Below are 17,479 nucleotides of genomic sequence, written 5' to 3' on the forward strand. Positions count from 1 at the left end.
GGACTATAATTCGCACCAACAGAAGATACACAATATATGCAATCCAGTTGCACTAGAATGGAAGTCTCATTTTTAGGGGAAAACAGTTTTTTATTTGATCAGAAATCAACAGCAAACAGAAATTGAAGTAGCCATAGTAAAATAGAGAATAACAAACTAACTAGGCATCTGTTAACCTAATCATTTTTCTTACCTGATTTCAATCCTCACTTTAACAAATGAAAGTGGAAGGATATCAAATTGGCCCTTGCACTCCAATATTTTTTTTTTCTCCCCGCAGAACAAAGTTTGGACACCCTAATCTAAAGGAAATGAAAATGACTCCCTGGAAATAGTGCAAACCCGAAATCCGATACATTCATATCAACTGTTCGCTCTCAATCCCTGAAAAATGCACCAATTTTCCCATAATTGCATCCTACCACTGGGCGCACACTTTTATGGTGACAGAGAAAGTATGCTGCATATATCTTGTTTTATGCCTTAGTGACGTCTGATTTTCATTCAATAAGCCATTACTGAAAGAAGAACACAATGAATGAGCACTCAATAAAGAAGTTGGAGCCCCAAAAATATTTTTGATTGAAGACTGACAAAGTTCATGTACAAGGTAGCACTTCATTTCAGAATTTAATGAGATTCATTGAAGGAGAGTCGAATGCCCAAAAGAGGCATAGCCTTTTTTTCCCAACTCCAATTTTCTTTTTTATTTTTGGACACTGCCAAATCATGCAAAGTAAAATCATCCTGTGGTTATGAGTAGCAGATCTGTCTTATTTGCAGTCTGGTTATACTTGATGTAAGATAAACACCTGTCCTTCAAATTGCTATGTTATTTACCCTATTAACAAACAACGCACATATAAGTATTATTTAAAACAGCGGTGTTAAATATATGGCCTGCGAGCTGGATACGATCCGCTACGAGGTCCAAAACGGTGCGCAAAATTCCTCTCCCTGTCAGTCACCTTGTCCGTATAGTACATACAGAATCACATGCTTTTATTTAGACATCAGCATCGTAAAACTAGAAATTTGTGAGTTTTGGGATTGAGTGTGCGCACTATTTTGCCCACTTTCGCATCTGCATTCACATTGGTTAACTTGCTGCATCCAGTCAAAATGTCACATTCAATGCGTACACAGGGAAGTGACACAGAATTCAAACCCAAAACCAAGAGAGAATGAGAAGGTATTCAAGTAAAGTTAACTGTGAATGCCCCAAAATCAATAGGAAGCGACTAATAAAGAGGAAGTGCAGGAATGACCCCAAAAATGTTTCAAAATTTACAGGGGATGACCTGTAGGTAAAATACAAAACCAGGGAAATGATGCAAACTCATTGTCTTCCATTCAAAACGATAGATTAGAACTTTATTCGACCGGAGTGTCTGCGCCGTGTAAGTATCTGCGCCCCGTCTGTGTCGCAAAATCCATGCTTGGCTGGTTGACGTCACTAGATGACTAATGTTGCGATATTGTCCGCAACCACAGCTGTGTAACTACGGTATAAAATAAAAAACCTGATCGACCGTCCCCGGTCGATTATGCTTACTATGTTTCCTTTATTTCATCCCGTATTCGGGAATCTTTTTGAGACACAAGACATTGTAGACCTAGGAAAAAAAAAACTGGAGCCACACACATGAAGTCCACAAGACGAGGACCTTCTGGTCACCTGCTAGATGTCCACCTGATTTAAACTGGAAGGACAGGCTGTGCATGTTTAAAAGTTTAAAATTGATTTGAACTCTAGCACTGTCAATGCTGGCTAATGAGTTAAGAAGGAAGTGACCAAACTAAACCAACACGAAGTATCCTGGGACTGCCCCAATAATAAGTGACCAATAAACATAAAGCAGTCCGGAAAATTCCTCCATAAAATTGAATAAGTAATGATGTCAAAATCAATTGAAGGTCTAGTGCTATCAATGGCAGTAGGTGAGTTAACTTATTTGTCCCAAAATAACTGATCCCGGCCCACATGAGATCTAATTTCTATGGATTTGGCCTAGGGTCCAAACTGAGTCTGACACCAATGATCTATAATGAGAGCGAGATTGGTACCTCAAGACATTTATAACTAAGACCTCAATAATCTTCCTCCAGAGTTAGAGGCTTCCTTCATACCTGTCAAATTATACATTGTTCCTATATTTTTTGTTTTTTTATCATTTCAAATTGTGTATACCATATAACAACTTTTGTAGGGGAAGAAAATGTTTTACAAAAAGTATGTTTTCATCCTTATTTTGACTTAAAAATCAGCACTGGGTGCAAAATAAGAATCCCCTGTATAGAATCACTGCTTAAGTGACAACGAGGGTTGAAGTTTTCATGGCCCAGTGAGTGGCTTTCGTTTATTTAATTGATATAAACTATCGATAAAAAGCCAATCCGCCTCGGCACGGCTGCAAAGATCAAACGGAACGACAACGCTTAGCTCCTTTCTTCAAATATATCAGAGCGAGGGCAGCAGGATGAATCAAACCTCTGAGATTATGTTTGATCCTTTGTCAGAGACGGCGAGTAAGATAGGGATTTTTCAAAATGTAATCTGAGCACAGTCAACGGCTGCTGACACAATAAATGTTGGCTGTGTGTTTTCTTGCATTGTATAAAAGCATTCTAGTCAAAGCCCCAAATCAATCCCCTCACTCATTCTTCTTCACGTAGTTGTACTTGACCCGGCTTCTCATTTTTTAAAGAAGGCTTTCTAGCTTGTGTTCATGAAACTATTTTTAAGTTGGACTAATCAAACAGGAAGATTTTGAGGCAGTTTGGCATCTTTTACAGATTTGCTAGTGTTGAACACAATAATACCATTTGGAGTAGTATGAATAAATGGCATAAGTGCATTTTGTGGAATAGGAAATGTTTAATTGATTGCAGTATTATGAGCATTAAATCATTTTTATCAATACATTAATAAAAGTATAGATTATATTTTTACATGAACTAATGCACTTTAGTAAGAAGACATGGATGTTTGTCTTAAAAACTTGGGTAACGCTCCTTACTCCATTTGAAGCCAGAACTAAAACAAGTAATCAGGCATTCATAAAAAGCAGGACAATTTTGGTAGTTTGGCATCTTTTGCGGCTCTTTATTACAAATGTGCATATTGTTCAGCATATTAAACTGAACAGAGTTGTAAGGATGGATGGTGTAAGGGCATTTGCAATGTTTAATTAATTACAGTTCTAGAAGAATTAAATACTTAAGCAATTCTAAATTGAATAGCTTCCTAATTGTATAGTTATAGTAATAGTATATTACATTAAACAATTTTGTCAAAGAAGGATACAAAGCAGAACAGTTTTGGTAGCTAGGCATCTTTTATGGAACTTTATATTACAGATTTTACAAAATCTCTACAATAAAAAATTAAACAAAACCAACATTGATTTTGATTGCTTACAAAAGATCCATATGGTTTTTTAATAGTTGAAATGAGAAATTGTTTCCTTGTGTTTGAAGGTTGGATAGCTACATTACTGTAATCACAGAAAATAATTCTTCCCAATGTAATTTATCCATTTAACAACAAACATTTTCAATTCGGAAGGGGCACTTGCTGTATGTACTAGCTGCTTTATTTATTTGTTGATGCAATTGTTTGACATAAAGGGGAGAACTGCAGGAGTTAGAAAAGATAAATAAGTTGCTCCTCATAAAAGCTGTCTACATTTAGAGTGCTCTGCAGTGCAATAGGTCCCTTGTTTAATAAATCACTGTGAGTCTACAGTGGTAAGGGGGGGAAGCGCTAACGAAAGTCAGCCAACCAGCAAAAACAAGCAAACAAACGCAACTACAAATTAAACAACAGACAGGATTCATTTCCAATTAAAGTCTGACTGACATTTACAGAGGCTTTATCGGTGGCCCTGACAATGGCTCTCTTCAACACTGGCTTTTCTCATTGAAGAAAATTTGGGATTCCTTCTAGTTTGCACAAAGTCAGTTTGGTGAAAATGTTGGCAAAAGAGGCACAAATTCATGGGGAATTGATGGAAAGTTTACCAGATTCATTGAATTGTTCTATATTTCTTTGATCTTGTACACAAGTCAAACTTATATTTTCATTAGAAAACTGAGTCAATAAAGGGAATGCATTTCTTTCTGATCATATTTTTCATAAAATAAAAAACGACCCATGCCTGCTCACACTGAAGTCATCTTAGTGAAACCCTACACCACCAGGTATAGTCCCCTCCCTATTATGTAGAGGTTTATCGAAGTAGGCCACCTCGTGGTCTAGGGGCTCATTCGCCTAACTTCGGTGCGGGCAGGTCTGGGCTCGATTCCCACTGATCGCAATATGATTGTTAGAATGGATGGGTGTTTGTCTCTCTATGTGCTCTAGGGCTGACTGGCGACCAGTTTAGGGTGTGGTCTGCCTTTCGCCCAAAGTCAGCTGGGTTAGGCTCCAGCAACTCTCGCAACCCTTTCGAGGATGTGGGGTACGGAAGATGAAAAAATTATCAATCAATCAATCTAAAAATGAAATCTTAAATGTTGACCTTTCCTCGCCGGCCGAGTGGTTAGCGTGTCACAGTTTTAGGGTTGAAGGTTCGATCCCAGGTCTCCGGGGAGTTTGCATGTTCAGCCAGGCTTGGGCCGCTTTCCTTCCACATCCCCTAAAATATGCATGTAAGGTTGTTGACAACTCTAAATTGCCTCTAGTTACCAGTGTGAGTGTGAATGATCAATTTGTGCCTTGCGATTGGCTAGCCGCCGATTCAGGGTGTCGCCCGCCTGGTGCCTGAAGTCAGCTGGGATAGGCTCCAGCACCCCCACGGCCAATGTTCCTTCTAAGCTGCGCGTGTGCACAACTGCACACTACTCTCGTGTTCTCGCACACAGCAAACATGCAGGGCGCAAAATAAATGCTAATCGGAATTGTAAAAAACAACACAAAAACATTACAATTTCTTCTGTGCCATTTTGCAACGCAACTCAGAGAGTGGCAGTCTGTCACTGACAAACGACAAGAAATGGACATTTTGGATAAAACTATGACTAACACTGTGTCCAGCCAATATGATGCAATTCACGTTACATATGTTTATTTCTGCAGCAGGAGTAAATGTTAACGACCTTGATTGGCTGCGTTAGTTACAGGTTATGCCTGTTTTGTTGGTTAGTATATAGCTAATGGATCGTTGGAACTGCTGCCAAGCCTCATGGCGAAATGAACGAGTTGTGGCAGAGCCACACAACAAGGCAAAGTAAAAGAGAAATGCAGTTCTTTTAAGATGGAATGGCTGTCGGAGTATATGCACATAGAAGAACAAGCGGTGAAATTGGGTGAGAAAGGTCTCCTCTACAAAACATGGAGTGAAGCTAAAGTTGTAAGCGAGTTTTCCGATGGAAAAATATTGCATATAGATGGAAGCTTCCCTATCTCAAATGACACATTCAGCAGAAATCATTTGAATGAGAATGAGAAGGACAAACGTGGAAAATAAGGTAAAATGTAACCCAGATGAGTGCACAGTCTAGGTACATTTATTACAATGTTTTATTCGTAGATATTAATCATTAAATGCCATTATGACGAGATCAATTATGGGTAGTAGACATGGTCCTGCTTATGGCAAGTGTGAAACTGGTGTGTGCCCATAGCAAGCTATTATGATGTTGCTCACATTGGTCCTCTATGTGCTCAAGTAGGTTGTCTGTATGCCCAGACATGAAAAATTAGAGGGAACATTGCCCACGACCCTTGTGAGTATAAGCAGTTTAAAAAATGAATGAACGATCCTTCCTTAAGCTTTTCTTCTTATATGTTAAACCAAAATGTCTGCAGAATACAAGAAAAATTAAGGCATTAACGGCTTTATTGTTATTCGTTTGGTAGGGTATGCAACATATCACATTTTATCAATCGTATAGGAAGTTTCCCCAAAAATATTTGCATCTGAGCATTCGTTGGCTTTCATTCTTATATGACCTCGGTCTATTTGTAGGCATGATAGGCTTTCTGTGTTTGTATGTATTTGAGAACATTCTTAATTTCTGATACAATTTAATTTGTGGGAATACATAAATATAGGTCAAATGTCACGGTTTGTGAAGAGGAAGAAAATGGTTATTTCCTCTGACGTGCTCAGTGCATGAATTATTAATTTTTCATTACGCACACAAAAGTCTTCCAGGCTGAAAAAAAAAATCAGAAGAAGCGACGCTAATACTGCAGTAGGCACGTCTTAATGGTCGCAACCTGACCGGCTTTTAAGTCACTTGTAAGAGAACGATAAAGCTAACTACTGTCCTCGTTTGCTCTCTTTGTCTTTATCACTCGCTCTCGCTCTCAACGTTGCTGTTCAGGAATATCAAGCACACAGAAGCGAAACAAGCTTAGTGCAGCCTACTCCCCGAGAAAAGTGAGAATTAATGTTTCTGAAATAACGGGCAAAGATAGAGAAGTAAAAAGAAAGCCTGCGTAAGCACATGAGGATTTAATTAAGCTATATGTTGCACTGCTGCCACACGGGAGTCGCAGAATGCTGACTTCAGGGCACTTAGCATGCAAGCGGATAATCCTGCCATTTATGTTTGAATGTGGCATTCGCAAAAACACTTACTGCAGTATGTGATTGAACACCCCTAGAATATCATCACCCAACACGGATATTACAAACATTCACATTTCGGCAGCTTTCAAAGGACACAATCACCTGTTTGTGTTTTTATCATTTTTTTAAAAGTCTATCATGACTGTGGCATCAATCTTGTGCAAGAAACATTTGCTGGGGCCATAATTATTTTAAAACAGAGATGGCGAAGACGTGGCTCTTTGTTTCTTAGCATATTTTGTATACACTGTGGCTCTTTGCGGGCAGCCCGGCAGATGAGTGATGAGCACGTCAGCCTCACAGCTCTAGTGTCCTGCGGAGGTCATTCCACCTGTGTGGAGTTTGCATGTTCTCCCTGGGCCTGCATGGCTTTTCTCTTGGTACTCCGGTTTCTTCCCACATTCCAAAAACATGCATGGTAGGCTGATTGAACACTCTAAATTGCCCCTAGGTATGCGTATGAGAGTGAATGGTTGTCCCCCTCCTTGTGCCCTGCGATCGGCTGGCCACCAATTAAGGCCGTCCCCTGCCTCCGGCCTAAAGTCAGCTGGGATTGGCTCCAGCAACCCCCGCGACCCTAGTGAGAATGAAGTGGTTCAGAAAATGAGATTAGATGAAAATATTGCAGAAGCACTATTCAGAATAAAGGGAAAAGAGACAGCAAAAATGTTAAAAAGAAATACATGAATAAAAAAATCACAACTAACAACATAATTTATCACGGTGGAATATATTTATATACCAAAACACTAATAATCCACAATTTTTAATGCGATTGCAACGAGTTGTGCGCTAAATTGAATATTCTGTAGATGTCGCCGTATGACACTGACAGCTTGACTGTGTTGGTACATTGCGACATTTATATAGTGAAAAGGCGGACGGTTGAAAGGAGGGTGCTTGAGCGCCTGTCGTGCTTAAAGGCATGAGAATATTAGAAGTTGACAGTGACGTTTTCGTCTACTACCAGTGACCCAGTCGATCCGAAATGGGTAAAACAAGATCGGTTTAACTAAGCACTAACTTAAAAAAATCCCCTACATAAGTTGTTATACGGCGTACATAATTGGAAATGATAAAAAAAATGTATAAAACACGGGAAAAACATATGGTGACAGGTATGATCATGCTTCAGTGCTATTGTCGGCAATAGGTGTCCAATCCATCCAATCCATTTTGACTGGCATGCTGGCAGCGATTGACAGCCAATGAGCTCAAACAATCACTGACAACCAAAAAGTCGATAGGACATCTATTGGCGTCAAGGGCACCCAATTAGTTTTTAACTAAATAATAGAAATAAATAAATACAATTTTAAAACTTTTTCTTTTTAACTGAAAGATACCCAAAGATAAATAAAGGTTTTCAATAAAAAAATGTGGAAAAAAATGTTAGACTTTACGTGATCAAATTCGAAATGGAGTAGGAAGTTCTGACGCCACAAATATAATCCTACAGGAGCATTTGCGATGCGCAGTAAAGAGCGGTGGACAAACCGGATATTTCTTCTAATGAGAGAGAACAGCACAGCGTGGGTGATCAAAAATTCATGGGAGGAAATCATAAAAGAGGCTCACTTTTACTTGGCACTCGCTGATTTTTCAATTTGTTAATGAAATATCTCTGCATTCACTTCTGGCCTCCAGCTGTTGTATCACCTACCGCTTTGGTTTTAATCACGATCCCAGTCATAGAGATATAGAGTCAATAATAGCTAGAGCAAACATGAATGAATATGTAGGTTTCTCTTTCTTTTTCTAAGAACATACTATAACCCGTATCTGATAGTTTTTTAAGTAATTAAACCATGATTTTCTTTGCCCCACATTACCCAAGATGGGCAGCTCGATGGAGCAAGTGGTTAGCACGTCGGCCTCACAGTGCAATGGTCCTGGGTTCAAATCCAAGTCACGTCTACCTTTGAGGAATTTGCATGTTCTCCCTGTGTGGGTTTCCTTCGGGTACTCCGGTTTCCTCCCACAATGTTTTTTTTCCAGTGACTTATTTGCCAAAATTATTAACCTGTTTCATTTTCTTGTATGCTGCTATCATAGGAACAGTTCAGACGTCGGCTGGTTTTTGCAGTTGCTATTGAGTGATAAGCCGGATCATTAACACTGCGCTTAACTTAGTCATGGATTCTACAGCTTACAGGCTATCTCCAAACCCATTTTACATGTTTAACCTTAAAGACAATGATGAATGCATGTCTACCATCGACTACTTGCACATTCCTATTACTTAATATGCAATAAAAAGTTTGGGAAGCGTGAGTATTTTTTGCCCGAGTATTATTTTTCTATATATTTATAATTGGGACAGCCTCCACTAGATAGGCAACCACCTAGATCTCCTATGCTGAGCAGTCGGCAGTTCCTGCTCGAGAAGACATATGAAATTTATGTTTATGAAATATGGTACTTTCATACAAACAAGTTCCAATAAATTGAAGGTTCTGTTGTTCACTGCTTACCATTGCTAGTGGTACGATGCCGCCTAAATCTTGCGGTGCCAGGCGGATGAGAGTCCTTGCTTCACCCGTCTGGGTGCGGGTGAGTGGGTACTCCACCTGCCAAGTCACTTCTCTGCCACCCTCAGGAACCATCAGCCCATTTACCTCCAGATCCACTTGCAACACTCGCTGGTAGCCCACTGCCTCACCTCTGGATTTGAGGGAAATAGAAAAGTCGCAGCTCAGTCAATAGTGTGGATTTGCATTCAAACAAAAGGAGAGTTCAGGTCAGCAATGAAAAAAATGACAGAGACAATGGATGATGGTAAGTAAATTTAAAGGTGAAATTGAAAGAGGATAATGAGGTAGAAATAAGTTAAGAGCTAGAATGGGAGAGGAAATAACGCGGGAATAAATGAGGTGAACACGGGGGCAAAAATATGATCATGGATTAAGTGGAACACGACAAGGAAAGATAAGAAAACGAGGTTAGCGGAATGAATGGTACGAAGGAAATTGAGGGTAAGGCAAAGTGAGACATCCGTTAAAGGACAAGAATAAGTGGCTGGAGTGTGAATTTTGAAAATATACATCAGACCTCAAGGACTAATAGCTTAAAAATGCCCTCCAAAGTAAACAACAATACAAGAGGAGAATTCTCTCTGAATGATATAAGCATTATACTGTTACATTTTTAAAATACAAGCCGCAAATTCTTATTAAAAAACACCAACTAGTGATTCAATTAGGAAGTCATGACTATAGATTATTGTAGACAACAAGGTGATGAAGGTTAAAATCTGTTTTTTTTTTGTTTTATTTAAATTAAGTGGAGAGGAACTATTCACTGTGAGTATAATACCTCGCTAAAAGGGGGGCTTTCCTTCAAGGACTTGGACTGAAACTCCAATTAACCTGTTTTTTTTTTAATTTATATCAAGGGAAAAGAAACTATAGTCACTTTGAGCACACAGTATATATACATCAAATTTGGATATTAATACATTACAGCTTTGCTTATACTAGCTGTAATATTTAATAAATAAACTTCTTGATAATTGTACTTGTGTACTTGTTTTTCTGTAAAGGTGTGAAAACAAATAATATGATAGTAATAAAAGGAAATGTCTATATACTATATATATATATATATATATATATATATATATATATATATATATATATATATATATATATATATATATATATATATATATATATATATATATATATATATATATATATATATATATATATATATATATATATATATATATATATATATATATATGTATATATATATATGTGTGTATATATATATATATATATATATATATATATATATATATATATATATATATATATATATATATATATATATATATATATATATATATATATATATATATATATATATATATATATATATATATATATATATAGTACGTACATAAACCAATAACAAACATAATTTACAGACATTTTCCTTGAGAGCCCCTATCCAGTCTATTTTCCATATCTCCACACCTGAAATTATCGACTCAAGCTTATGCCAATCCTGATTATTTGATTCAGGTGTGTTAGTGCAGGGAGGTATGAAAAACAGACCGGATAGGGGGTCTCGAGGACCAGACTGCCTTACAGAAATTGCGGAATAGGAAATAGGGAATTATGGACAAAAAAGATAATGAAACTTATTAAGATACTTTTTGATAACTATTGTCACAAAAACAGAACATACCAAGCGGTTGGTGGTCAGTGAAAAAAAATAAAAGTCATACATTTCAGGGCCAGCCAAACTATGAAAAAAAAGTGTGATTTATAGTCCGGGGAATATGGTACACAAGCTTTTCTTTCTATTATTTTCTCCTCTCTCACTCTCTTTCTTTTGCTCTTTCTAGTCATAAGCACTCCTCTAACCAATGGGTGTATCATGCTATTCTGAAGAAATAGCATTATTAAAATTATTTGGCCCTAAAGCTTTGCCTTCATGAAGATTTATATTTTGGATGATCAATGTGTGTCGCCCAAATGATAGAAATGGTCAGACTGGTTCTCCTATACATCCCAGTGGAATCAAACACAAATTATTTCGCCGCCCAATGGACACTCCTCATGCTCAAATTCAAAGAAGTAAGCAAAAATAGGTAATAACTAAGCAGCCTCTGCACTGAAGATGCTAAGGGACATGCTACGGCACAGTGTGAGGATCAAAGCATCTTTCATGAAGTGGAAAATCCTTTTTTTTTCCACTTTTTATCTGATAGCCAGCCGATATGGTCTGATACCACAAACAACAGGAAAGACACATTCAATTAATGCAATATATAGTTCAAGCTTTCAAATCAAAATAAACAAAGAGCTAGTTATAGAACTAGGAAGATAAGAGGACTTCAGTAGAACACACCAACATAAAAGCCTGTTCAATACATTGTCTGGCCACATGAGAAAGAGGAAATCTGATACATCTTTGGTAAAACATGAGAGATTTTTGATGCTGCAGTGATTTTACAAAACTGACAACAAAGATATATTAAAAAAGCCATGAACATGGCACACAATAAAATACAAGTTAATTAACCTATTAGCCAAAGATGTGTTAGATTGAACCAGATTTCTGAATATGGAACTTTTCCAACACAAATGTCATATTATAATTTAAAAAAATATATGTACCCAAAATTATTAGAACAATACTATCAAATAGACTAGCTTTTTCATATGTTGGGAGTGAATACAATCTTTACTATGGAAAAAAAAATCCTTCAGACATCAAAACTGCACACAAAGTTATTTGGAAAGATTCACAATCTGTCATTTTAAAACATGGCAATAACAAAAAAATGTGGTCAGCACAGAAGAGGACAACACAAGGTGTAAAGAAAGGACTGCTAAGAGTTATTGTTATTATTTTGTTGTTGTTGATAGTTGTAGGGTTTTTCCAACAATGTGAATAACTGCTGATTGCTGTACAAATCAGTAGTTCAGTATAAAAGGTATTTTGCAATTGGCAATATAATGTAATAGGGCAGGTGAGATAAAAATGGTATGGGGGAAAGAACATCTGTCTGTATTTCAACAGACGTAATGAAATATTCCAGCAGATGCTTCAATTTGACAGCTGCCATAATTAGCGCAATAACCTCAGCTCATCTCATTTTCTGAACAGCTTTGTCCTCATTAGGTTTGCGGGAGGTGCTGGAGCCTATCCCAGCTGCCTTAGGGCCAGGGGACACCCTGAATCGGTACCCAGCCGATCGCAGGGGTAAGGAGACGCACAACCATGCACACTCACACCCATACCTAAGGCAATTTTGAATGTCCAATCAACCTACCATTAATGTTTTTGGAATGTGGGAGAAAACCAGAGTACCCGGAGAAAACCCACCCAGGACAGGAGAGAACGTGCAAACTCCACAAGATGGATGTGACCTGGAATTGAAGTCAGGACCCCAGAGCTGTGATCTTTGATATTAGCCCCTTTACGTTTTAAATACGATAAAAGTATACCAATTTTGTAGGAAATATATATGCAGATGAGTGTATATGCAAAGAGAAAAATAACAAGACAAATATTTATTTAGCCATTCAAATGAATAACAATGTGGTGGAATTGGGAGTGGCAGCTGAGTCAAGGTACGTCAGTACTCTCGTTTGCCCGCCTGCCTGCAAAAATGACGCAAAGAATACGATTTTCAAACCAACATTGTCAAATTCAAAATATTTATTATCGTCCATTTATTCTTTCATTTGCAAAACGTTATCATTCAGCACATTTTGACAACAGCAGTGGCCACTGATGTTTTGATGTCGCAGGTCACGTATTCTTATTTGAAGCCGACTTCTAATTGTTGTGTTTTCTTTGTGTCTATCTCATTGCCAAATTACATTTCATATTACTATTGGGTTGAGATCAGAAGAAAACATTCAGTTGAAAGAAAATGCCATCAGTTGAGTAAGAAAACCACATATATATATTTTTTTTTGTATGTGGCAATTTAAATAGAATGGCTTAAGTCAGGATGAGCAAGAATTTAAAAAGTGAGCACGAAACGTTTTTTGAAGATCGAGAAGAAGAGCAAACAAATAAGGTAATCAAACTCATCGTCTGAAAAATGTGGTGAATTGCCAAGTAAAGTCTTGCTTTTGATGGCGCTGTTGCCTTGCTATAATGTTGAGTTTCGTTAAACAAGTGTACAGATGATGGATGTTTGTAATCCTCACGGTGATTTAGACTAATTGACTTCCATCTTTATCTACACAGTGACAGTGTAGACTATCTGGCAGCTGTGCTTTACTGTCTACTGTGCATTTCTTGTTTGTTCAGGGTGTAATCAATGTTCTCTCTTGCTTTCTGAGCACAGTTTTTTTCCTGATTATATGGGTCATTTGCAATTGCAGCTGTTTTAATTACTTGTACTTCGCTTTGTCCAGCTGTGACACCGTAGCCTCCTTCAAATGCTGAAGATGTCTCCAACTTTTAATTCTAGTTAAATTCCATCAAACAGCCAATCTCATTTTCCTCACAACGATCACAGGTGTGCTAAAAAACGATTCCAGCCATCCTCAATCAGTAGGCGAAGGACACCCTTGTCAATCAAACGCAAGGCACAACAAGACAAAAAAATCTTTCACGTGCACACTCATTACTAAGGACAATTTAGTTCATTCAACCAACCTACCAGTATGCATGTTTTTGTTATGTGGTAGGAAACCACAATACCCAGAGAAAATCAACACAGGCACGGGGAGAACACACAAACTCCACACAAGAAGTTCAGAACCCACCGGGGATTAAACTCTCGATCTCAGAATTGTGTGGCAGATCTAACCACTCTACCAACGTGTCAGTCCCAAGAATGTGTACTTCAGCTGTCATCTTTTAAATGAAGGCCATTCTTTGGTATGTGTCTATTGTACCTGCAATCCAAGTCATCTCTAATATAGATGTGTACAATGTTTTGAATTACTTAAACATGTGACAAACCCAGAGTTATATCTTAATATCCAGTAATAATTAAGTCTGACTTCAATGAATTCAGTAATGTATGTTATTAATAGCATAGATGTGAGGGGGGAAACACACGTTTAAGTTCTGCATGTTGCCGTTACTCCAAGGAAATAAGTTTTAAGGCACAAACCATGCGCTCAAGTAAATTCATAAGAAATGGGGGCCAATTGTCAAAAAGCTGTGAGACCTTGTTTTTATTCAGATGGAGTATTTGTGGTCAATGAGGTAGAGTTGCTGTTTATTATTATTTCCCATAAATTACATTTTTTATGTAAACATCAATTCAAGTCTAGCCTACTTGTAGAAAAACACTCAGGAGAGGCCTTACAGCTGGCATGGTAAGAACCTCTGGCCTGAAAAGGAACATTGGCATTACAAGGAGCAAGCTGGTAGCTGATGGTTCTGGGTTCGATCAGTTATGTCCCTCCTATGTGGAGTTTGCGTTGGTTTTGTCCAGGTTATCTGGTTTCCTCCCACATTCCAAAAACCACCAATTCAGGGTGTCCCCTGTTTGGTATCCGAAGTCGGCTGGGATAGGTTCCAGCCACCCCCATGACCCTTGGATAAGCGGTTCTGAAAATGAATAGATGAATGCATTACAAAGATCAGATTGCCTACATTGAGACCAAAGGACTGCTACAGGCCTCAGACTGCAGTCATCCAAAATGAATGCCCATTTCTCAATAAGATAGAACTCAATAACTAACTAACTTTGCTGTAAGTCTGAATGTAATAATAATCAAAAAAGATGTTGTTAAGATCCAAGAACGATTTTGACCTTAGAAATTCCTCTAAGGGAGTAACAACCATATAACACGTTATTAACACTGTTTATTTCATTATCTTCAGGTGACGAATGTTATTATTGTATTTTCTTAAGTCCTCCATTCTTGCCTGTAGACCAGGGCTCAGCTGGTGCCCACCTCAAATGTAGATTATCCACTTTTCCATTATCTTTTTTCGTTACACGGAAGAAATTAATGTCTCCTTGCCGTAATTGTAGAGTTCAAGAGTCACTGACCTCACTTTGTTAGGATGAAATGAATTCATGTTTGAAAAGGGTCATTATAATGTAATGATTAATACATTTCAATCTAGTGGAGCAGAAACTTTGTGTGAGTGAGTTTGTGTATGTCTGTATGTATTTCCCATGGGATTCCTGGCTCCAATTTTAATGAGTTCTACCACATCAGGTCTAATATCGGTCCTCCCGCTGGTGATTCTGATCTGAGACCCTATTAGAACTAGGAGAACCAACCTTAATACTAACTCCATATGGCCTGGATTGATTTAGAACAGAATAGTCCGGTGTAAGGATTTTTAATCAAACCTTTATATATCCTTGTGTGCTTTTGAAGGGTAGGTAAAAAAATGTTTTTAAGTATGCTGAAAAAGCGTGATTTATTTCTTATCGGAACTGAATTTTTAGCTCAGGAACGGAGACATTAAATACGAGGTGACTGTTCCTAATAGATGAATATAGCTCACTCAGTTCCGAATATTTGTCAATAAAGGGTTGTCGAAGCATTTCGATCCAGCAGGGATGCCTGGTGCATCCATGTGGACTGGATGTGTTCCTGCTAGGATACATGTTGACCATTGACATATGGAATGGAGTTTATTCAAGTGAAACCATGTAAACAGGCAAAGAGGACAGAATAACTATATGAAAAATACTTTTTTTTTTACAATTGTGGAGTTTGTATGTTCTCCCTGGGCATTTTCAAACTTTAGCTAGGCCTTTGCTCTCCAAAAAAGAAGTGAAAACTCATAGTCAATATTCTTAATCGCTACGAATCTCCAAACACTTTGACCAAAAAAAAGAAACAAAGATAGTCTCTGTAATTAAATTATTCTTTTATTTGGCAGCATAGGGCATCAAATGCAAAGGCAAAGAGACTCCTTGTTGATCACATTCAAAAGCAAAGAGCTGCTGCTTTCTGCTTTACTTTAACATATTTCCTTATTCCTTACTACGGCCTCAGCCAATACGGAAGAATTCCTAACATTCCCAACAGTATAATGTATAATTAAATTATTCTCATTAAATTTCAACAGTTAATTATAGATTAAATAACTTGGAAAAAGGAAAGCAGTTTTTGAATTGCTATAAAATCTAGTTCTGATTAAATTTCCTGGTTTATGTGCTTTCGACACATTCGCGTGCCTATGTATATTAACTGAGCTGCCCAAAGTTTGCTTCATTTTCCTTCACCTACCCACCCGAAAAAGTATTTGTGTCTTAATTTTATTCATCCATCTATCGATCTATTCATCCAAACATCCATCCAATCATCCATTACATGAATTAGAACCTATCATGCATGTTTTTTGGAATATTGGAGGAAACCGGAGTACCCGGGGGAACCCCATGCGTGCTCGGGGAGAATATGCAAACTCCACACAAGGATTTGAATCCAGGACCCCTGAACTGTGAAGCCGACACGCTAAACTACTTGGAAACCCAGCTGCCTTATTAATTTCATCGGCCTTATGGATATTTTTTGATTTTTTTATTCATTTGTGTTTCGCACATTTCAGACAAAACAGGTATACCGTTATAATCAAAGGTAGCACTGTATTTTTATCATTGACATGGAAAAAAATAATTGGAAGTTATCTACGGACACCACGTATGTGTAATCACTTGACAGCAGTAATACATATTTACACATTATTTTCAAATAAGAATGTTAAATAACATTTGGCACAAATAATGAAATTTAATGAGAACAAAAAGACAGGAAAAATTAATTTTCTTCATCGGGGCACAATTTATATTGAGCCTTCGATTCATATTTTGTGTAGAGAATGACTACCTCTTATTATACCTTTGAGCCTGAAGTCGATAACAAAACAGCAATGAATGAATACTTCTAATTATACATTGTGGTGGACATTCAGCTTATCATCCTGCCAGATCGCACCAGCAAAAGTTGTATGAAAATATATTCCTTCACTGTGTATCTGTGAATGTAGGTGCATGACTTTTTAATATTGAAAGAAGTACAAAAGCTGCTTTTTAACTAATTTACTATCTTGGGGCATGTGAATATTCAAATTCTCCCTTGCACACTTCCTACACTAGCTACAAGTAAATCCACCGTTGCTTTGTGGAAGACATCTGGAATGCCTTCTTCAAAAAGATGAGAGGATATATGACACTACTGGCCCAGTGCTTCGCTGAGAATCCATAAGATGATACTGAAGTAAAGGCAGTTACTATATTCCTTGACCAGGAACTTTGTTTTGTCTAAAATCAAGTTGTGCTTCTGCTCTCCTTTTAGTATATATAGATCTTAAATTGAACGGAGACATGCTGTGCATCTATGGATCCGCTCACACTGAAGTCACTTCCAAGCTATCTAAATCTGTTTTATACATTCATTGATTCATTTTCTGAACTGCTTATCCTCACAAGGGTTGCGGGGGAT

At 37.6% G+C, this 17,479-nt stretch overlaps 2 protein-coding genes and 1 long non-coding RNA gene across 5 annotated transcripts in view; 1 reads left to right on the forward strand and 2 right to left on the reverse strand.

Moving 5' to 3' along the window:
• The window catches only part of naa25 (N-alpha-acetyltransferase 25, NatB auxiliary subunit), a 154,492-nt gene that overhangs the window by 40,222 nt on the left and 96,791 nt on the right, over positions 1-17,479 (forward strand). The gene's annotated exons all lie outside the window — the stretch shown is intronic.
• LOC144210488 (uncharacterized) overlaps positions 1-17,479 on the reverse strand; it is a 120,034-nt gene that overhangs the window by 5,762 nt on the left and 96,793 nt on the right. The window lies entirely within an intron of this gene.
• LOC144210954 (transmembrane protein 132C-like) overlaps positions 8,911-17,479 on the reverse strand; it is a 96,992-nt gene continuing 88,423 nt past the window's right edge. Inside the window, exons 5-6 of the mRNA XM_077737927.1 lie at positions 9,056-9,245; positions 8,911-8,958 (exon numbers count right to left, since the gene is read on the reverse strand). Of these exons, the coding sequence (XP_077594053.1) occupies positions 8,911-8,958; positions 9,056-9,245 (238 nt within the window). The remainder of the gene's footprint in view (positions 8,959-9,055; positions 9,246-17,479) is intronic.

Source organism: Stigmatopora nigra, chromosome 17 (genome assembly GCF_051989575.1).
Source record: "Stigmatopora nigra isolate UIUO_SnigA chromosome 17, RoL_Snig_1.1, whole genome shotgun sequence".
In the NCBI taxonomy this organism is placed as follows: Eukaryota; Metazoa; Chordata; class Actinopteri; order Syngnathiformes; family Syngnathidae; genus Stigmatopora; species Stigmatopora nigra.